The sequence below is a fragment of the Manacus candei genome, unplaced genomic scaffold (assembly GCF_025592945.1).
Source record: "Manacus candei isolate 608988 ecotype Guabito, Panama unplaced genomic scaffold, ASM2559294v1 h1tg000017l, whole genome shotgun sequence".
Lineage (NCBI taxonomy): Eukaryota > Metazoa > Chordata > Aves > Passeriformes > Pipridae > Manacus > Manacus candei.
This window is the reverse complement of record NW_026138065.1, coordinates 15,418,454-15,440,503: the sequence shown is the minus strand read 5'-3', so window position 1 is coordinate 15,440,503 and position 22,050 is coordinate 15,418,454. Positions and strand designations below refer to the sequence as shown.

The 22,050-nt window shown below is 39.6% G+C and overlaps 1 protein-coding gene across 2 annotated transcripts in view; it reads left to right on the top strand.

Moving 5' to 3' along the window:
• Positions 1-22,050, top strand: part of EPAS1 (endothelial PAS domain protein 1) — a 78,234-nt gene that overhangs the window by 50,299 nt on the left and 5,885 nt on the right. For both annotated transcript variants that reach the window (XM_051782863.1, XM_051782862.1), the window contains exons 3-11: positions 2,246-2,397; positions 2,986-3,070; positions 3,571-3,689; positions 3,785-3,987; positions 12,579-12,685; positions 18,048-18,195; positions 18,958-19,166; positions 19,491-19,678; positions 20,542-20,652. In XM_051782863.1, the coding sequence (XP_051638823.1) occupies positions 2,246-2,397; positions 2,986-3,070; positions 3,571-3,689; positions 3,785-3,987; positions 12,579-12,685; positions 18,048-18,195; positions 18,958-19,166; positions 19,491-19,678; positions 20,542-20,652 (1,322 nt within the window). The remainder of the gene's footprint in view (positions 1-2,245; positions 2,398-2,985; positions 3,071-3,570; positions 3,690-3,784; positions 3,988-12,578; positions 12,686-18,047; positions 18,196-18,957; positions 19,167-19,490; positions 19,679-20,541; positions 20,653-22,050) is intronic.

The following is a 22,050-nucleotide window of genomic DNA, read 5'->3' as shown; positions in this document are numbered from 1 at the left end:
ATAAAGTGCTCCCCATGGCTCCAGGGCTGAGTCCATTTCTTCCCTTGTTTGCATGATGGGTGATGGGCTGCTGCCAGGGAGGGATGTTGCAGAACAGGAGGATGCAGCAGCAGCAGCAGCCAGCATTGTTTTTGTCACCACTCATCTGTTCCAACAGGGCTTGGTGGGCTCTGCATTGCAAGTGTTCATCCCTCTGCATTTGCTTGCAGTCCATCCTTAGGCACTAGCAGATGCACTTGCAGGAGCTATATAGATCAAACTTAGCCTTTAATTATAACTCATTAATACTTCAAAGTAAAAACTGCACTAGTTTGGCTCAGCCTCTTCCTTATCCAAAAAAATACCAAACCCAAACCACTTCTAATAATGTTTTACAAAGCAATACTCCATTCCTGCTTCTAGGCTTCTCCCCAAAATGAGTATTTCAATAAGAAAGAGAAGGGAAATTATCAGTGTGCTGTTTCATGAAAGCAAATAACAAGAATTAAAGACTTTTCTCAAGTGCTAACAGTATGTTTGCTATAGAACAAAAAACTTTATGCTGAAATTGCAACATTAAACCAACAAAGAAGAGCAGCTTCTCCAAGAAACTTGTTTAAGAGTGCCACTGTTCTTGCGAGTAAAGCTGATGCAATTACCACTGGAACCTCTGGGCAGCAAAATTGGTGGTGGGGCCAGCCTGGAGCACTCTTGTGCCACCAGGAAGGGACACAGAACAGAATTGATGCAGCTCTTCTTATGTCATTCTTACTGCCAAGGGCTATGGAGCACCTTTGATCTAGACAGTACTTAAACCCTTGTTGTCTCACAAGGTCATGGTTGTTTGGGGTTTTTTTTTGCTTCGTTTACTGGCTTTCCCCTCCCAAATTCAGAGCCTTACAATGATATATATTTGCAATGACTGATAACAAATGTGTAGGCTAACTGACAAAACTATAAAGATAAGCTCACCACAGCATGTCTGAGGTACAGAGACCAGATGCAATATCTGTAAATAGTTTTGTAAAAAAATAGTTCCAGAAGTTTCACATAAAATATATAAAGAAATTAATGGACCAGCTCCTACACTGGAATTTTTCTATACTAGTCATCTGCAAATCATCCCATGAAAGCTTCTTATTCATGGAACTGAAACATGTTTAAAAGCATAGAAGGGAAACGGACTCTTGAGTGACTGGTATTAGGAGAAGCAGTGCCTTCCCTTTTCCTCCCTGCTTGCAGTTTTGCCTACATACTGCCTCCCATCACAGGAGATGGGCCATGTGAAGCACATAGCTGAGGGCATCACAGTGCCATCAATTGTTGTGACAGTGCAGCCAAAAAGTACCAAGAAAGCTTATAACAAACAAACAAAACAACAACAAAAACAAAAAAACACTGTAATAAATATTCTAGCATGGCCTTAGATTTCAGCTCAATGGTGGCATGTCCTTCCCCGAAAAAGTGTAAGATGAGTCTGCCTAGGCAAACATCTGAGACATAACCCGAATCTGAGGCTCTCCTCCTTGTGGGACAGGAGAAGTGTAGAGGGGTGACGAAGCTTGTCGGAGTTTGGTGGAGTGGAGCACAGGGAGTTCTGATGTCTGCACATGAAAAAGTGGGATGGATCTGTGGTTTTCCGAGGAATACTGAGATTTATGGAATGAAAGATGGATTTACCCAGAACGATTTCAAAGGAGAGGTTTTCTAATTTTTCTTCTAGAAGTAGTGTTAACAGATGTCTCCTTATTGAGTGGAGAGGTCTATTTAGACATATTCTATAGGAACCATATTTAACTTCTTGGAAAACCTGACCTGATGGAAAAAGTCCTTTGTTAGATGTTTGTTCGGAATACACAAATTACTTACCTTCTGTAAGACTTGCCGTATACTTTGTGCCTGTTAGGAGGTACAAATGTTGTGTGTGGCCAAGAGAACGTGCACAAAGAAGATGCACTTCAGTGCCTGAGTATGCTGGTGTTATTGACTGAAAACACATCTTGCAGAAACATACTAAAGGTGAACAGAGAGTCTATTGTATTTGCTAGAACGTTTAGAAAAGTATCTCCTGCCCTTCTGCTAATAAGGGCATCATGCCTTTCACATGCTGTTTAGGAGGCCCCACCAGAAGGAATTTGTGGAAATGAAATTTTAACAGCAGGAAAATATTTTGTCACCTTGTAGCTGGATGTGCTTGCATTGAAAAAGGCTGGCTAGGGTGCTGAAGGCTTTAAGTGCTATTTTTTTCTTTTTTTTTTTTTCTCAGTATGTGCTGACAATGAGAATGAAGTAGAGGCAGACCAGCAGATGGACAACTTGTACCTGAAAGCTTTGGAGGGATTTATTGCCGTGGTGACACAGGATGGAGACATGATCTTTTTGTCAGAGAATGTCAACAAATACATGGGTCTTACCCAGGTAACTTGTTCTCTCACACTTTCCTCTCTTTGTAACACAGTTCCTAGAAACAAGTCCTATGCCTAAATGCAAAAAACCCAGCTGTGTGTCACTGCAAAAAAAATTGGAAATAAAATATCTTATTTCTCAGGCAGGTACCCTGCACAGCAGACAGTAGGGGTGGGGAGTTCCCTTTCCCTTCCTATCAAAGTTGTAGTGTCTTTGGTGACTGCAAACTTGCCTTCATAGATATTTCCATGGAGAGAAGGCATTTATTTAACTTGTGCCTTAGACTATGGGACAGGAGGGATAGAACTGCTCTTTTGGGTCCCCCCTTTTCTGCTTTGTGGATTGGGGTTTTTTCCTTCTATGTTGAAAATATCCAGTGGTGTTGACTGTTAACTGCACTGTGCAAATCCAAAGATAAGAGAAAATAAGAAGTTATGGATAGGATAAAAAAAGGGAGGGTCACAGGATTCATGTTTGTGAGCATCCTGTTGATGCACTTAGTTCTAGTGACCAGTTTCATTAGAATAAATTGTATTTGAAAACAGATAAATACTGTCAGTTGCTTTTATTTGACTAAGTGTAGCTCTTCCTTCTGCACAGGTGGAACTAACTGGACACAGCATTTTTGACTTCACTCATCCATGTGACCACGAAGAAATTCGAGAGAATCTGAGTCTGAAAAATGGTAAAAATGCAAATAAAAAAGTCACTGTTTGCTTTTTAAATAACCAAATGAAGTAATTTGCTAGCAGTAAAGATCTGTTAGTCATGGTAAAGAGAATTCTCATTCCTAGAATAATGGTTAACTGTTATTCAATGCTTTGCAGATTTGTTTTGTTTTGCCAAATATTGCTTAAATATGATAGCATAAGGACTGTTTATTTAGTGTTTTCCTCTCATCGAGTTAATACGGGCATACTGTTTTCAGTTATAACACTTTGGAAAGATTTGCGTGCTGCAAGCTAAAACACAGGTTTAAATGCACAGAGTCCTATTTAAGTTCCACTTAAAGTTTTAGGTCTGAGCCCTACAAGCTGCTCTGCAATGGTCCATGCATCTTTGATGGTCTCTGCAGGTGAATTATCTGAGAATTAGTCTCTCATTTCTGTTGAATCCTTCATGCTTAAAGGTAGAAGAAATTAAGAAGGAAAATGGGAAAACTCATTTCCCATTTTCCTTATACAGGTCCAGGCTTTGGAAAGAAAAGCAAAGAGATGTCAACTGAGCGTGACTTCTTTATGAGAATGAAATGCACCGTTACCAACAGAGGCAGAACTGTTAACCTCAAGTCTGCAACATGGAAGGTACCATATTTGATCCATAATAAGTGGGTTTGATTTTAAAAAACATTTTGGCATGTAGAGAAAGTGCATTCTAAGTTTGTTTCCTGTTATTTCAGGTTTTGCACTGCACTGGACAAGTTAAAGTGTATAACACTTGCCCTCCTCACAGTCTGTGTGGATATAAGGAGCCTCTGCTCACCTGCCTTATAATCATGTGTGAGCCTATTCAGCACCCTTCAAACATTGATATCCCCCTGGACAGCAAGACCTTCCTGAGTCGCCATAGCATGGACATGAAATTTACCTACTGCGATGACAGGTAAGCTCCACTGATTTTTCCTTTCTATAGGTGTTTCTATCTTCTTGAACAAAGCAAAAAGTTCTTCCAAATGCCCTACCATGTGGACCTGGTAAGCAAGAACTAGAAGAAAGTACAGTCCATTACCAAAACAGCTATTTAGTGGCTCACTTAATCCACCTCAAATCTCAATTTAGGCAAAATGGTGCTCCTGCTGTATTTCCTCCTCCTGCCAAGTGAGGAATTCAGTTTTGCTGGCAGATGATGAGGCAACTTGGGGTCACAAGCATTAGCTTCTTGGGGATTAACTGATAAAACTGAAGAGTATGCAGCATCTCTGTTCTCGTGTTTTTGAGAATGTCTCAAATGGTGCCGTATGGACCTTAGTCAAGGACTGCTTTACAGTTGTTTTGGCCCAGGATGCAATTATCGGTTAGCTAGCAAGTACTTTATGATCTAAATTAACTAAGAATTGCTAAGGCACCCAGAGTACCTGCAGCTCTGAAATGGGGTTGCAGCCTCTTGCTCAATGAAAAGCAAACAAACTTTGCTGGTTATCTATCTGCTCCTTTTAGTGATGAAATGAAGGGGAGGGGATAATCTTGGGTCAGGTAAGGGGCTGTGTCCTCTGCTCCCCACACTTCCCTCTTAAATGGAAAAAATGGAGATCCCCCTACACTTCACTTGCCTGATTTCTCCTGGGATCTCAAAGGCATTTTGTGCCATCTACCTCTTCTCCCTCTCTACATATTGTGATAGCTGTTTTCAATGTGTGTGAGTGAGCCAGAGATCCTTTCCGATGAAGTGTCTTCCTGTTCCCCATTTACCCAGAAAGTTCTGTCTTTACTGCTGTGAATTTGGTGTTTGTTTTGGGGTTTTTGAAGTTTATGAAGTCATTCCTGAATTTAAGATGAACTTTTCTGCCTAAAGAAACCGGTCTCCTGAAATTCAGATGTGCTAGCAACCTCTGAGGCCTGTAGGGTTATCAGTGGGATATATGCTCACATTTTACACAAAAACTCACAGGATTGACAACTTATTTATTTTTTTCAACCTTTCAAGGTTTTTTTAAACTTTGCTAAGTAAGATTGTTGTTTTAAACAATGTAACGAAGCAACAGTATAAACTAGCAGTGTTAGCAGCTGTGGATGAAAGCAATATTGCAAGTGTGAAACTTGTGACCGACCTTCTGACCTCTCTGAGAATTGAGCAGCAAGTATAACTAGAAATGGCCTCTCATGTCATCACAATCAGACATTTTTTTTTCTTTGTTAATACTTTCACAATGAAAATATTGAGATATCAATAAGATTTTGCTGCTGCAGGGGAAAGCAACAATATGGGAATGATTTGTTATTAAAAACAGTGTACCTCTAAATTACTGGTGCCATTCAGTGGCAGGCTGGAGGAGAGTAGCAGAGGATTTTGCTTTACTGCAGCATTCATGTGTCTCTACAAGACTTAATTCATAAGCCATTGTAAATGAGAATTAGAGGGACTGATGCTATCCCATTAAAGAGACACATGCTTACTTTAAAAATAATAACATATTATACCCCATCTTAAATAGTGGGTATTTGATTTACAGAGAAAATATTTCACATGGCAGTGAAATACAACAGCTTCCTCTGGAGGATTTGACTTGTAGGGATTTTAGAGATTCTTTTTCTTCAGAACCAAACAACAACAAAGCAGCACATCTTATACTAGATAGTTTTGGTTGGATGTTTCATTCATGTTTTACTGAGACTTTGATAAAGCTGTAAAAAGCCAGTCAGGCCAGAGAAGGAAGAGACCTCACAAACCTTTCAGGTTCTTCATAGCAGATCTGCCTGGCTCTTGCTTCCCTCCCAGAAGAGATGTTGATTTCTCTCCAACAGGCAACACATCACTAGACACATAAAAATGCAAAACACTCAGCTGTTCTTATCAAATTCGGTGCTGCTAGACAAACTGCATTGAAGGAGCAGCTTATGCCAAGTATGTAAATCCCGGCTGGGGAGTGGAGGAGGGAAGGCAGCATGTGCCAGTCAGATGCCTAAACCCTTTTACATGTACTCTGTCCTTTCTGCAGTGATCCAGCTCATTTCTCCATAAGAGTCTGTGTCTTTCCAGTTCAGGGCTGATGATATTGAGGGCAGTGTGCCTCCTCTACCAGGCTTCTGCAGCGGTCCTGGTATGTTCTGCAGTTCATCTGGTGTGGACAGGTCTGCTTCCTGGGAGCAATAAGTTTTTATTTTCAAAGCTTTCAGTTAAAGAAATGCTAGGATTTCTGAGGATAATCTCTTATGAGGAAAGCTTATAGCCTTCGTCTGTCACAAAGCAACATGCAAAATATAGGCTGGCTACCTTACAACACCTAGTAACAAAGACAAGTTGGCTGATATGAAGTACCTTGATTCTTTTGGCTTTTCCTTAGGAGGGTACAAGGTAGGTGCAATATGAAGCAGGCAAGACTGGCCATCCCTCATTTAAAATGTGTGAGACAGTAGCCCATATAATTTGCCCTCCAAAAATAATTATGTATGTGGGCCTATGACTTGCCAGTAATTAGGTGGAAAATGTTTGTAGTCTTAAAACAGTTTTTGCAAGGTGATGAGCCTGCAAAGAAAGGTTTGTGAGATATGAATAATAAATATGGTTGTTCTGTTAAATGCCTGCTTCAACCATTCCTGGAGAGTGATTTAAAAATGTTCCCTTGCTCCACTTATCTTGGCTAAGTGGTTTACAGGAAGGATTATTTTAGCTGTAATACAGAAATGCTGACCAGTGGTACAATTTAATAATCCAAGTGAGGATTTATTTCAGCTGCACAACGCTTTTGTGTCAGGGAAGATCACCAGTGAGGGTGTTTTAGTCAGGAAAAACGGCATGTCTTTGTACAAAGACAATTTTGTTACTTTGGTGTCAAAGCTAATGCTCAGCATATCTTCCTGTGCAGGGCCACGGGGCCAATCAGTAGGTAGGAATAGCGGCAGTATGTTTCTGTGGTGGAGAAATCCACAAAACGAAAGTGAAAACTGTATCTGAATTTGATAGAAAGCCCTAAAACTGCTTCAAATGCCCCAGCACATGCAGTCTGAGCCTTTATGCTTTAAGCACAACAAAGGAACACCATTGGAGGAGAATGGGTTTCTGAAAGCATTTGCTTCTCACCTTCATTTTTGTGACTTCTCACTTGCTGGGGAGGGGAGAGGAAAGCACTCTTTGCCTGTAGTTGCCGTGGGTAGCATCTGTGAGGGGGGAGAAGGATAGATAAGGAAACAAATCTGTTTTGCATGGGATGAGATGTGCAGGTAGAAACTCTGGAGGCTGCATCACCAACAGGTTCCCTGGCACTGGCACGCTGAAAAGTTTATGTGCTTTGTTACTTTAAAGCTGTGGCTTGCCATTGGATGTTGTATGTTCCTGATTATAAGAAATACAATTAGTAATACTCTAATGGCAGTCATACGCTAATGGAAGAGTTGAAGAAGAAAAAATGAGTGATGGAGGACGTATGGTGATTCAGAATAGGATGGTGCAGGAAGAAGTAATGCCATAATGCTGGTCCCAGTTAGGTTTCTCATGTGCGTATACATGTGGAATTCAGACTGTGCCTGACTGAGGAAACTGAGTTGTATTGTGCTTCCAATTATGTCCCAGTAAAACAGCAATATGCAGGCACAGGACCTTGGATGAGGATTTAAGTCAGTTTGCCATTTGACTTATATTTGGGGAATATTTTTAAATTAGGTGAGAATGCAAATAAGCATTTGAATGGACCTCTTGTCCCTCCATCCCTTCTCAGGGGAAAATGCAGCATGGAGATAACAGTGAAGTGATGATATCTGAAGCCAAAGATCCACAACTGACAAAACTGACTTTTGTTATGTGTCATATTTAAGAATTAAATGTGACTAACTTCTTTTGCTAATAATGAGACTCTGATTTAGATGGAACCAATGAGTAGGAGTGACAGAGTCCTGGTGAAGATTTTCAGGTATCCATCTAGTTTTTTTGCCTAGTAGGACAGATACACCTGACCAGGCCAGCCATCCGTCTCAGGAGTGGCCAAGAGTCCCAGGATTTTGCATTTTGTTTTTGTTATTGGCCTGGGTTAGAGTAAAAGGAGCCATGAATATTTTTGAGAGGAAATGTGGTTAGTTGGCAAGACTACCCTGCTGCCTGCTGTAGCAGGCTGACAGAGTGCTTTACTCCAGGCATAGTGTCTGTGTTGGGCTTTATTTTTTTTTTCTCTTTTTTTTTTCACTCATTTCACTTTAAGTATAACTTTGTTTTGTTTGTTCCCCTTAAGACCAATTTAACTTCAATAACCTGGTAATGGTTTGAATACAAAAAGACTTTGTTAAGAGATCCACACCCTCACACACACAGTCCACACATGGCCCCAAAAATATACACCCAACTATTTTTTGGGGCAGTAAACATTAGAGCAGTCTTTCACAAAAGAGCCTGACTTCTCAGTCCTGATGGTTCTTACAATACTGTTTTGACTCAAGAAATGATATACGATAAAAACCTTTGTGCTCCTTTAAAGGGACAGAAAAGCACAATTTTAAGAAAAACCAAAATACTTGAACTAGCTCATCTTGTAGGAGAAGCAGCCTTTGAAGCAGTGAAGTTTGTTGCTTTGCTGTGTCTCAAAGAGATAAAGTAGGGCAAGGTTGTACAGTACTAGAAACAAAGTTCAGATCACTTCTTTCCTAACTGTGCATCCTAAGCACAAAACTGTGCCTTTGCTCCATGTTCCAAAAATTATATATTAAGGTACTTAAATATATTGTATATTAAAGGAAACTGAAGTAGAACTCAAAAAGCATTTAAGTGGTGGTAGCTGGGACAGATCCCCTACTGCAGATGGCTACTGTACACCTCTTTACTGTGTTTTCTGAGATTTTGACCTCAGTATATCATGATGACAAGTTTAGCTGAGAAAACTGTAAGTGCCAGTCTGGAAAAATTAAGATTCCCCCAAAGGTATTTGTGTTCTCAGAAATGAGTGGTTAACAGGAAAATAAACAGTCTCGCAATCTACCTGTTGTTTTCAACAAAAAATTATTATCATCTTCCTAATTAGCATTCTACAGATGCAAAGGAAACACAAATCTTACCATGGCAGGAATGCCACCCAAAACCACCATGCAGTTTGTTTTCTAATTTTGTCATTCCACAGCTTGCACAAAGAGCAATTTTCTGTCTGGTGTCTAAGCAAAAGTAGAAGTCTTGTGTCCTGGACTCAGTTTTGTAAATGACCCTTTGGTCCCATGGGGTATAGACGTTTCCCTGAATTTCTTAGTTATGTAGTCCTCCTTCTCATAGCTCCATGGAGTGCCTTTTCCTTTGCACTTTGTCTTCTGTGTGTTCACTTGCCATTTCGTGTTGCTAAGAGGCTCCTGTAGAAAGCACGCGGAGCTTGGAGGGTGCACCTCCCTGGCAAACCTCAAAGTGATGCTCAGGTGAGATCAGTGCAAGGTCCTGTGCCAAAGTACTCGCTGCCTCCTGGCCCAGGTGCTGTTGGGCTCTTGGCTATGGCCAGTCTTCTTCCATGAACATCTTGGGAGAGTCACAGGATGGATGTGATGGAGATGGAGATAGCTGTCCACCTAGATCCTAGTGCATAATGTGGCATGAAATTGTCTAATCTGATTTCCAGCCCTGCATGGCCTGAAGCCTACAAGATCTTTTTTTAAGCTTTTCAGGGTCAACAGCACCAGAGAAGGAATAAAGGAGGGTGTGAACTGCCAATTCATGCACGCAAAACTAATCCAGATAACAATTATTGGAAGAGAGGGTGTTTGTTTTAAAATAGTGGCATTTAAAAATGTATCTAGGAAACACTGTTCAGCCAGTTTTAGGATTTTTTTGGGGAGTGGGAGAAAGGAACACTATATTTTTTTTAAAAAAATAATTTTTATCCCAGAAGTCTTTAAAGAGAAGTGGAATGAGTCTGAATAGTGTTAACAGATCAACAGGTTGGTCAAGAAAGGTATAGAGGCTGTTTAACCATTTGTTATGATTTTTAAAGTAACTATTTTAAAACAATTATTCTTTATTAGTATTTCACTGTTACCAGGCATGGGTTTAGAATTTAGCCAATGTTGTGGGGTAATTCTTTGATATCTTATCTTTTTGTGTAATATGTAGTTGGTTGTAATAAAAAGATACCACCTTGCTAAAGTTAACCACTTGCTAACTTTCATCCAAGATTATATTAGATCTAATTAGACATTGTCACAGCAGGATCACGCCACAAGTCATTCTGTGCCATGAAATGACAAGAAGAGTAATTTTATAGTGAGGGTGCTCATTATGAACAATGAGGAGCAGTTTGAAAGGGGGAATTACAGGATTGGAATACACAATTTTGCATAGAGATTGCAATTTCTATGTGATAAGAGTTAAGAGTCCTTTAGCCTGCTGTAATGTGTATTTTTTGCTTGCTATCTGAGTTCCACTGTTGACACCCATGAAGGCTGTAATGTGGTTTTGGATTTGCACTGATGCTGCTGAGTACATGATGCTTTTTTTCCCCCCCATTATCTTTATTTCCTTTTCCTTCTCGCTGCTCAACCCCCACTTGGCTCTCAGCTCCCAGTGACTGGATTAAGAGTAAATCCTCAACTTCCTGAATTTTAAAATCCTTCTGTGATGAGCTCCAAACTAACTGGGATGTTTTATGATACTGGACCATTATATAACCAAAGGCCATGGTTTCTGTTTTTAAAGACCATGTATTTACACTGGTCCTGGCAAAAGCCTCTGCTCACTTACATCAGTGTGTCCCAGCTGGCTGTGTAAAGGCAAGCAGCAACTTTATTTTGTAAGCCTTACTTTTCTTAGGGCTTCTTCAGTATTTGTTGTTTTCAGCTCTGATGACCAACTCATTATGAGAACTACTTTTCAATAAGAAAGAAAAAGCAATTGTGGTTTCAGAGAAAAGTTACAGATTTGACTGGGTTGCAATTTAAAAGCTCAGAAGCTTCTCAGTGAAGAGAGTAAAAAAACCAACTCTGAAAACTGATCTCGAGAATTTGCCCTTTCTTGGTCTAACTGTAAATGTAAATAAAACTGTAAACATAAACAGGAGAATAAGTTTTTGAGGGGAACCCAATACAAGCTATAGCTTTTGCTCAACTAAAGCATTATAAACCCAGGTTTGTTCTATGGAAATCAGGCAGAGTAGTTTTCAGAGTGACAAAACTGAGGTATCCTGGGGCTATGAGCTACACAGTTCTATGGAGTCGAGAGAAAAGCTGACTCAGTGCCTTGGTGTTCAAACCATACACAAAATAGTCCCATCTTATTTGTCTTCCCTTGCTGGAGGGAGATCCAGAAGAGGAATGCCATGCTGTTGCTCAGTTTGTTTCACAGTATTTACATGTCTGTCTTGTAAAGACGTGCTTTTGTCTGGAGGGCTGGGCCAAGGCTATCCTTCAGGGAGTACACAAACCTGAAGATGTCTCCCTTAAAAGTAGCAACACCACAAATCAAACGTGGTGATGGCAGATAAAGCTTTTCCAAGAGAGTTCAGTGACAAGGCATAAAAGCTGGACACTGCCATTGACAGCAGTGATGTGCTGCAAGATGTGACTATTCCTTGCAAGCCTCCCAGCTTTTAAAAGTTTATGACAGCTTCAGAGTCATTTTGTAGTCCTTTCTGCTACTGCTCTCTGCTATGTTATTAGAGTTTAGAAGCTAAGAAAAGGCAACCAAGAGTGTCACTGTTTTGTAAAACAAAATATAGTATAATCTTTGCTTTTGAATTATTCTTTTACTTACTGTGTTTCCTGTAAGTTGCATGTGATGGCATTTCAAATTGAATTTAGGGAAACAGAACATTTTTCCTCCACCCCCTCATTAGAAAAAATCATCTGCATAGTTTGATGACCTATTTTCTTTTATTCAGGAACTTGTGAGAAATTTTGTCTTGCCTGAGTACTCAGGAAGACTCTGAAAAAAAAAAGTCTAGTTTTTGAGATCATAGCTTTCTTTGTGTAAAGTCCTACTTAGTTTGTGGATTAGTCATCCAAGTAACCTAATCCATATGCTAAAGTTCTCATATAATTGAGGAACTACTAAGTAGACAAGCTGATATTTTTTAACTGCCCTTAATTTCTCACCTTGCATTTTTATTAAATGCAGTACCCAAAGTAGTGATTTAACCCTTTTGCCATGTGTTTTTTAAATGCCCACATAATTTTAAACCTGTTGGTGCTAACTACTACGCCCCTCACATGTATCTGATTTTGAGTGGTGGTTGTTGGGAGTTTCTGCATCTAGTGGACAGCTTGAGAACTTTGTTATTAATAGAAGTTTATACCTTCTATTAGTGTGCAATAGGCCTGGGAAAATTTGCAATACACATAATGACATCACTAGGAATTTTTATTCTAATAGTAGTACAAAGCAGTTTATTCTGAACATGGAGATATTTCAGAATGCAATCAGAAGTCCTCTGCAGCTCCTGATGTGTTTAGAAGTTCAGAATTTCTCATATTGCTTTTTTTAATTCTCTTAATCTAAGGACTAGAGCTGATAGCTGCCTTCCACATGTAAGCATAAGGCTACAGTGACCTGAATTTTAAATATTTGCCTTTTTCTTAACCAAGAATAACAGAGTTGATTGGATACCATCCAGAGGAGCTGCTGGGTCGTTCAGCTTACGAGTTCTACCATGCCTTGGACTCAGAGAGTATGACCAAGAGTCATCAGAACTGTAAGTCACATTCTTTTTTTTCTTCATAGTTTGCATGTAAAGCATAATTTGTAGGTACCTCAATAAGGAGTTGAAAATAAAAATGCTCTTTGTGTGCAGATATTGTCCCCGAACAGTATTTACACTTTGCTAGAAGGCTTACAGGTTACTGTGCTTGCCTACCTGAAATCTTCTGCTGATCTTTCCAGAGGCTCTGTTTTTTGCCATAATTAAAACTAAATTTGGATGTTAGAGAGGAGAACCACTGTCTCTCTAAAGTATAATGCAAGGTTCAGCTGAAAATTTGAAAAGCTGAGTTAGGCAGTACTAACCTGGTGAGAAGTGCATTTACCGATGGCTAGGAGAGTGGGGATTGTTCATCCTGGAGAAGAGAAGGCTTTGGGGTGACCTAATTGTGGCCTTCCAGTACCTAAAGGGAGCCTACAAGAAAGATGGAGAGGGAATTTTTACAAGAGCATGTAGTGAGACAGGACAAGGGGCAATGGCTTCAAATTGAAAGAGAGTAGGTTTAGATTAGATCTTAGGAAGAAATTCTTTACTGTGAGAGTGATAAGGTGCTGGAACAGGTTTTCCAGAGAAGTTGTAGCTGCCCCATCCCTGGAAGTGTTCAAGGCCAGGTTGGATGGAGCTCTGAGCAACCTAGTCTGATGGAAAACCCCCATGTCAGGGGACTGGAACTAGTTGATCTTTAAGGCCCTTTCCAACCCAAGCTTTTCTATGATTATCCTTTTGGTGTGCCATTGGGCTCAGCAGGAAGAGCAGCTATAAAGGGAAATACGAAGAGCTTGCTGCAGTGTATTTTTGAATGTCTGTCTTTTGCTACCAAATAACAACTATCTTCCCCATCCAAACCAGATGTGCAAGGAACCTTTCTAAAAGTGATATTCATTATACAAATAATATCTACAGCTGGGAACAACATCTTCTTGTTACTCTTATGCCTAAATGAACTGCCAGTTTTAACTGTTCTTAATGTAAGGTACCTGATTTACTCTGGGAGCAGAGATTAGATCCAAGATCTGCTTCCTCTCTTCAGAAGGCCATATAGTTACCCTTCCCCTCTCTATCGCATAAGGTGTCTTAATAATGGATTTAAACCTTCAGTCTCTATCCAGCTGGTGCTTTGGCTTGAGACAGTGTGGTACAAATGACATTTCCTTGGCTGTTATGGCGCTGACCCAGTGTATTGGAGAGTTCTCAGCAACACATCACTAAAACCTCTGCTACTACTCTTTTTATAGACACAAAGCAAAGCTGCTAGACTGCAATCTACAAGCTCAAACCCAGCCCTCCCCCCACACACCTTGTAGTTGCTATGATAAAGGTCTCTGTCCTCAGGAAAAAGCCCATGACTTAGGTCATGTCTGTAGGGAATTGCCCACCAAACAGATCTACAGAAATTATTTCTGTACTTCCCAAAGAAAAGGATCAGCGAAGAATAGCTGTCTGACCACAAGGGGAAAAGGGAATATCTGTTAACTCCAATGGCAAAGATTCAGGACAGTTTTAAGTTGAAATATTTCTTGAAAGAATGTTTGGCAGTGATAAGAGTTGTGTGCTATAAAACAGTGTTGATACGAATCATCCTGTTTCCAGAGCTGCTTAAAAGAAAAAATAGATCAACCCATACTTAGCGAAAGTTATTTGGGAATATATTTTTTTAATTGTTTCTAATGTAATATTTTACTGGTTTTAACAGTGAAAAGGAATTAGTGATAATTATAGATAGAATGTTCTTATCCTATGCTGAGCTATCGACAGTCATCCTGTGAAATCAGGGGGTGTGCTGCACTGGTGCTTTTGAATTTTAGAGTTGCACTTCTAAGAATGGACAACTCCACACAGGGAATAAAATGGGAGCTGGCAAACCCATTGGCAACAGGAAAGAGGAGGAGAGTGAGCCCTTGTTTGTTATCTCTAGCTAGTTAATGAAATGGGAGCACTGAGTTGGGACTCGTCCATGTAAGGATCTCTGGAGAGTTTCTAGTACCCCCTGTAACCAGGCATTGATTGAGTTTGCTCCTCACTCTGGCAATTCAATTAAAGTCACGTAAGTGCAGAGTGTATGTCTAGATAACATTTGTGCCTACTGAAAAGGGCCATGTCCTACAAACTTTTGCTGTAGGGCATGAGGACTGATCAAGAAGCAGAATGAAGGCAAGAGTAAGTCTTAGAAGGGTGTTACATCAGCAGAAGTGCTCAAGGCACTGTGTACTGCACAAGTTAGAAATGTTTTAAGATCAAACTGTTTCACAGTGTTTATGATAGCATAGGATCAGCATGGATTATCTTTTTACTGTGAGAAGCACAGGACCAAAGTCTGTACTGTCATAAATGCTGTTGCCCACAACATAACTATCAGTTTACATCACCAGCAAATTTGACCCTTTTAGTTTTTCTAACATAAATACTTCCCATGTCTGCTGGGACCGTCAGACTTCTTACCAACTTGGAGAACAATCAAAAAGACTAAGTGACGGCAGGCTGTGACTTCAGAAAACACACATAAGCTCTCCAAATAGGAAATGCCTAGGTTTCATTATGTGTGCCATGGAGATGTTGTCTAATGCACAGGGTTACCAAGCAGGTATACAGCTTATACAGACCTTACTTGTTCCTCCAAGCATGTAGCTATGCAGAACTTATTAATTTTCCCTGGCTGTATCCTTTTATACATGGAAATATCCACCTCAAAATTCATGTTCAGCACACTTGCTTCTATTAAAAAGTAATCTTTATTAGAAGTATGCTATTGTAGGATATATGTATTCATGCAATAGAGCAGTCATCAATTCTGACAGTGCCAGCCAGCTAGTGTTGTAAAGACATATAGGAAATAGAGGAAGGAGACTGAAGTTTGAAAAGAAAAACTTCAAGTGAGTCTTGCGTAGAAGCAGAACCCCTTCCCTTTCCTTCCATCTAATTTAGTGATAAATCATGCTTGTTGCAGCTTTAGGTTAGTTCTTTTTCTTGAGGTGAAATAACAACCTCATGTTTAAGCAAGCCACAATAGTGTTTGTGTTCATGGCTGGAAGTATAGTTGCATATAGAGTACGAAAGTCTTAATTAGTCACTCTGGAAGGGAAGACTGGAGTGCATTTGGCAGCATTTAGCATACCCAGTTTTTCATGTTACACAAGCAAGATGAAAATTCCTGTCTTGTTACATAAATCTACACAACAGATTGACTGTAGAACTGTATTTTCCAATTCAGCAATTAATAATCTATGATTGTTTCCACTAAGAGCTGGTCTTGTTGCCATTAAAGCCAATAAGAATTTTGCTGCTGACTTCAGTGTGGAACCAAGTGTCACCACCTGGGATCTGCAACTTGGTAGTACATAGCAGAAGTTCAACAAGCCTTCCAAGTGAATCATGTTTTTGTGTTCTATTAAATTCATCCCTACCTTCCCCCTCTCTCCACACAAAGATAAGGAATATAATTGGAGATGTTGATTCAAATGTTACTGGTTCTGAAAAGATACAGGTAATGTATACTTTATAAAAAAATAAAGAAGTGAGAAGTTCACTCTGAAGGCAGATCCTTAAATGTAGCGTTGATAACAAAGTCAGCAGTTACAAGTGTATTAGTAATTTATGAGATTACCCCATGGAGGGATTCTGCTGTACTTTATTATATCAGAACATGACATGCTTTGAGTAATAATAATAAAAAAGATTAAAGCAGTAAAAAGCTTCTTTGTAATGTAACAGGCGCCTACACTGTGACTCTTATTGATGAGCTGATGATTAGGAAGCAGTGTAATTATGTTTCACAAGCAGAGCAGAACAGTCCAGTCACTAAAACACTTTGAAATGAAAGCCTTTTGATTTTGTTCCACCAGAAGTATTTAATCAATAAAAGTAATGTTCTACTTTGTCTAAATAAATTAAATGAAGGATGATTAAATACTCCTAGGAAGAAAACAAACAAACCTCAGAAATAGAAGGATAAACACAGCAACAATTATCTGCAAAACAGTTGTTGCATTTCATAGGCCTGAATTTGTACATTTGTATGGTGGTGATGTAGGAGGGACTGACAATAAATAGCTTCTGTTAATGGCCATATTCACAAGGAATTTTTTTGTACAAAGACTGCGGAATCAATTTTCCAGTCCTACTGAGTCAAATTGCATTATTTTTTGGGCATTAGTTTGATGGCATACTGATTTGGGGCATAAAAGCTGTTTAGAAGGAAAGGTTGCCAGTGTGTGGTCAAAGGTTTGGTTCAGCCAGTTCCCACTTCTACTGCTACTCAGCACAACTATGTCTGCTTACAAGTACAAGCTTTTATTAGTATGAGTATTGCTTGTGTATTCCAGCCCTAATTTTATTGCCATTGATCGTCAGTATTTTTCCTGAACTGACTACTTTGAATTACAACAGGCAGGACACCATATTGCAAAATATTGGAGGGAGAGGGCAGCAGGACTGCAGATTTTGCCCTTCAAACCTTTAAACAAAGCTTTAAAACTGAGTTGTACTATCATCAGTTTATTTCTTGAGAAACACGGGACAGCTCAAAAAACATGTTGAGTTATATGAACATTATTAGATTTGGTCATATGGGTCTCGGTTCCTTCCAGGCTACTAATTCCAGGCTATTGCAGAGGAACAGCACAGTTCAACTAGAAGGAGAAATACAGTAGTTCAATGGTTTTTTTCTAGATAAAACAGTCCCATTTACCATTCTTAGTTTTGATGCTTTTTTATGACTGATATTGCTACTTGAGCCTCTTAAGACCAATGCTGTGCTAATGACACCCTAATTTTATTTGTGGTTTTGATGTCTCCAGCTTCTAACTCTAAGGAATATAAAGAGAAACCATGAGATTTTTGATTTTTGGAGGGGTTTTGCCTTTGCTTTTTTTTTTTTTTTTTAGTGAATATAGCTTTTAAATCATCTGACTCTTGTATTTCTCAAACACCTAAATAAGGAAACTATAAATAGTTTTTCCTAAATAAATTCACTTTTCTACAGACCAACTTGGGAGCCCAAACCAAGGCACTTCTAGAACAGGGACTCTCAAGAAACGTTGTTAGCAGGCATTATTTTGGGGGAAGTTTTGATATTATATTAAATTTTTTAAATCCCATGTTCGGATCTGAAGACTCAGACCATCTCAAGAAGCCAAATGCCAAAACTCAAATTTTCAATCTTGTGTGGAAACCTCAAATGAATGTCCTCTTTTATACTTAAAATGGCTGAGTTTTCCCAAAGTTAAGCAGCCTTGGTTACAAATGTCTCGGTGCAGTTCTGCATAACAAAAACACAGAAGTGGGTTTATTTAAAACAAACCTTACATGTTGTGTGTTCCTGTCCTGCTGCATTATTTATATCTCTGCCCCCTTTTCTCAGTATGTACAAAAGGTCAAGTAGTGACAGGCCAGTACCGTATGCTTGCCAAGCACGGTGGATACGTATGGCTGGAGACCCAAGGAACCGTGATTTACAACACGCGGAACCTACAGCCACAGTGCATCGTCTGCGTCAACTATGTGCTGAGGTAAGTTGTACAGGACAGAAAAAGACACATGTGGATTCATGTGCTGGAAGAAATGCAATATTTGGAGGAACTTTTGAAGGGTCTATTTATTCAGTGTTGTTATTCTGAAATCAGTTTAGTCATGTTTGTTCAGTCTTGTTTACTGATGTTAGACATCGATGAAAAATGTGGCATGCCTGTTCCCATACACACTGTTGAAATACACCACAGCCTTTCTCTTCTGCAGAGTGGCTGCTGTGCTCATACAAAGGAGTATAAAGTCTGCACTGAAGATTTTATTGTGTAACACAACAGCTAGATTGTTTTGTTTTTCTAATGCTGTGACCAAGAGATAAAATTAAGTAGCAGTGGTATCATATGTTGCTAAGAGATGCTGTTTACCACCTCAAAAATCAGGACCAATCAAGAATTTTGCCTTCATTTGGCAAAACTCAAGTTTTTTTGGTCCCAGTTAGGGCCAAAATAGGAAATACTTATTTGAGTGATAGTCTGGGTCATTATAGCCTCGACTACATCTCTTTAAAAAGCAGAGCAACAAAGCCCTGAGTATTCCCACAGAAGTCCTGACCACACTCTCTGCGTCATCTGAGATGGCGGTGCTCGGCAACGCTGGAACCATGCCTCGCCTGTCGAGAGCCTGGCATACAACTGAGAGGCCAAAATGGCTTGTAGAGCCCCAGCTTTAGAGAGTCTGTACTGCCTACGTTACCCGTATCTTTTATTTGTAGAGTACAAAGTGCCTAAAACATATTTTCTTGTTAGTGAAATTGAGAAGAACGATGTTGTGTTCTCCATGGACCAAACAGAATCGCTCTTCAAGCCTCACCTGCTGACGATGAGCACTGCCTATGACAGCGGCATCCCTGGGACAGAGAAGAGTGACTTCTTGTTTACTAAGTTAAAAGAAGAACCAGAGGAACTTGCTCAGCTGGCACCAACACCTGGCGATGCCATTATTTCCCTGGATTTTGGTTAGTATTTGTATAAATTATTTTCATACAACAAAGAACCACGTGTGAACCTACATTTAGAAACTTAATAGACAAGGTCTGTTTGCTGTTTGTACAAATTGGGAGTAATGGCTAAAAGAGCCCACATGCTCACACCAGTGGAAAATTTCTGTGAATGAGAGCAGAATCAGGCTTTCTTGCTGACTAAACAACGTGCATTAAGTCTATGCCAACTTATTGTCATGGCAACTAGGAGCAGTGTTTACTTTTAATGAATAGCTGCAGTTATATCATAACACTGCACAAGCTAAAAGCATTCATTAATATTGTTAAAACTCCATCCAGGGACACAGAAGTTTGAGGAAGCCCCTGTCTTCACCAATGCTGTTTTGACACCAAACAAAGCATGGCCAGTGGAAGTGAAAAGCCACCCTGCTCAAGGTGAAACACTGACGATACCGTCCTTTACAATGCCTCAGATCGCACCTGGCAGCAGTACTCCTAGTGCAAGCAGCAACAGTAGCTGTTCCACGGTAAGAAGAGCTTTAAAAAAAAAAGAAAGCATGTTATGTTTTGTATGCAAGTCCATCAGTATACGTAGACAACATTTTCATGTTAGCAGTCCTGTCTCGTTGCTTATTAACAAGGCCCGGTGTATCTGTATCCTTCCTGTACTGCATATACCTTAAGGATCAATGACAAAACAATCAAACAGGAACTATATCCTGCCTTTACATTGCAGTCCTCATTGTCTCCCAGCTGTCCCTCAGTAATTACTGCTATCTATAAAACAACTAATAGAAGGACATGCTACCACCTTTCAGGAAGTTAGCCTTAAATAAAAAGCCAAGGTAAAATTGTGTGGTCATGAGGAACATTGCTCCACACCATCCTCTTTCTGTTTGTTAACTTGAAAGTGTGATCTTTAGGAAGCTTACCCAACTCTGGCTTTTGAAAGCAGCTCCATGGAGTTCCCCACTGAAAGAATGAATTATTTCATGGCACTGCCCCCAAGAGCTGGAGCTACTCTTAGATGGCCTTTACGAGAGGGTGTCCAATCTTAAGAAAAGCATGGAGATACTGCTGAGCATCTCTGTCCTTGACAAAAATATTTAATATTGTACATTCTTGGTCCGAGATGCCAAAAAACATTTAAACTAAGATGACAAGTAGGTTCCTGTATTTGGTGCCTCTGTTTTGTACTGACAATCTTGTGTTGGAGAAAAGCATATGATAGAAGTGGACAGTTTTGGGTTTTGAGGACGCTAAACACACATTCAGCCATTTGCTTTTCATAGGAAAGATCTGTTACTGAATAGCTTGGTATAAATGACATGATGCTAAGCCAATACCATGGTTGTCTTGCTGCTTAAAACAAATTGTTATTTTCGTGCAGCCCAGCAGCCCAGAAGATTATTACAGTTCCGTGGATGAAGATCTTAAGATTGAGGTGATTGAAAAACTGTTTGCCATGGACACAGAATCAAAAAGTCAGTGCACCTCCCAGGTAAGGAACTATCTCTTCCAAAAGCCACAAAAATCAGTCCCCTGCTAGCAGACAGTACAGATGCATATTGTATGTGCAGATATTGTGATGCAATACACAAACGGCATTTGTACATACACACCAAATCTTTCATGCACAACGCTAACAAAACAATGCACTTTCAAAAACTGGAGTGTCAATTTCTGTCCCTAACTCTCTGAAGCACTAGGTTTGGAGTGTCACTGGTGGCACTGCTAAGAAGAAAGGAGCACCAGAGAGCTTTCAGAATTTGGAGGCTTCTGTGGATTGGATATGTAACATAAGCAGCAATTTTTTTTTAATCATGACTAATGACTAATGAGCAAACATCCTTTCTAGAACAAAAAATAAATAAACTAATTCTTGCAAAACAACTAAATGAGAGAGGAATGCCCCTTATAGCACACATCTCCTTTAACTACAAAACAGAATCTAATTTTGGATATATTCCTGTTTTACCTCTTGGAGGTTTTCAGAGAGATTTGACAATTACTTGCACATAAAATAACATATGCTTTCTATCTCCTGCATCCTAATCAGGGTGTAAGTGTAGAAATTCTCTCTATAAATAAATAAATCCACTATTGTAACATTACATCAAGTGAGCTAGTGAATAAAAGGTGTGGGCCTGATTCAGCTTATGTAACTTTTGATACTTAATTGAAATGCCTTTGTTAAGAGCTTATGCCTCTTTATAGTCAAGAGAAAAGAACAGGCACTGCTAACTGGTAGCACAGACCTTACACTCGTCTGCATCTATTAATCCTACAGAAGGTTTGGGGTGACTGGAGCCCAAATGAGGTGGTTGCTTCAATTTGCCAACACAATTTGCAGACTTAAATAGGCTGTAGTACATGTTCTGAAGAAATTTCATCTAAGCCTGGACATAGAAATAGAAATTAAAGCAAGAGAAAGAGTGGACAGATAGGAGGCAAGTGTGGATCAGGATCAAACTCAGTGCAAGACTTGACATGTGCAAACTTCGGTATTGTCAGATTTAGCATCTGTTTGCTCAGGTGTGTCCGACCACATCAGCAGCTTCGGTGGGGAAAATGAGTGTTAGAAAAGTGCCACAGGGGTGTTATGAGCTGATTGGTGGGCCAACATTGATTATCCTCTCTGTTCAACTTTGGTCAAATGCCAAGAGAAATGGATCTGGGTATGACAAGTCCTCCAAAAGAAAAAAGAATACCGATTTAAGTGTGGTAATGTCCTTCCAGCTAAATTTTTTCCACTTTTGCATTTTTAGACACCTTTTTTCATGTAGCTAGATTATAAGAAAGCTGTGTTTTCTATTTTAGCATGAAAAAGCCTGAGGTTGAACTATATGCCACATGTTGTAGAGTCTTGACAGACAAGTTATTCAAAGCTTAGTGTGAT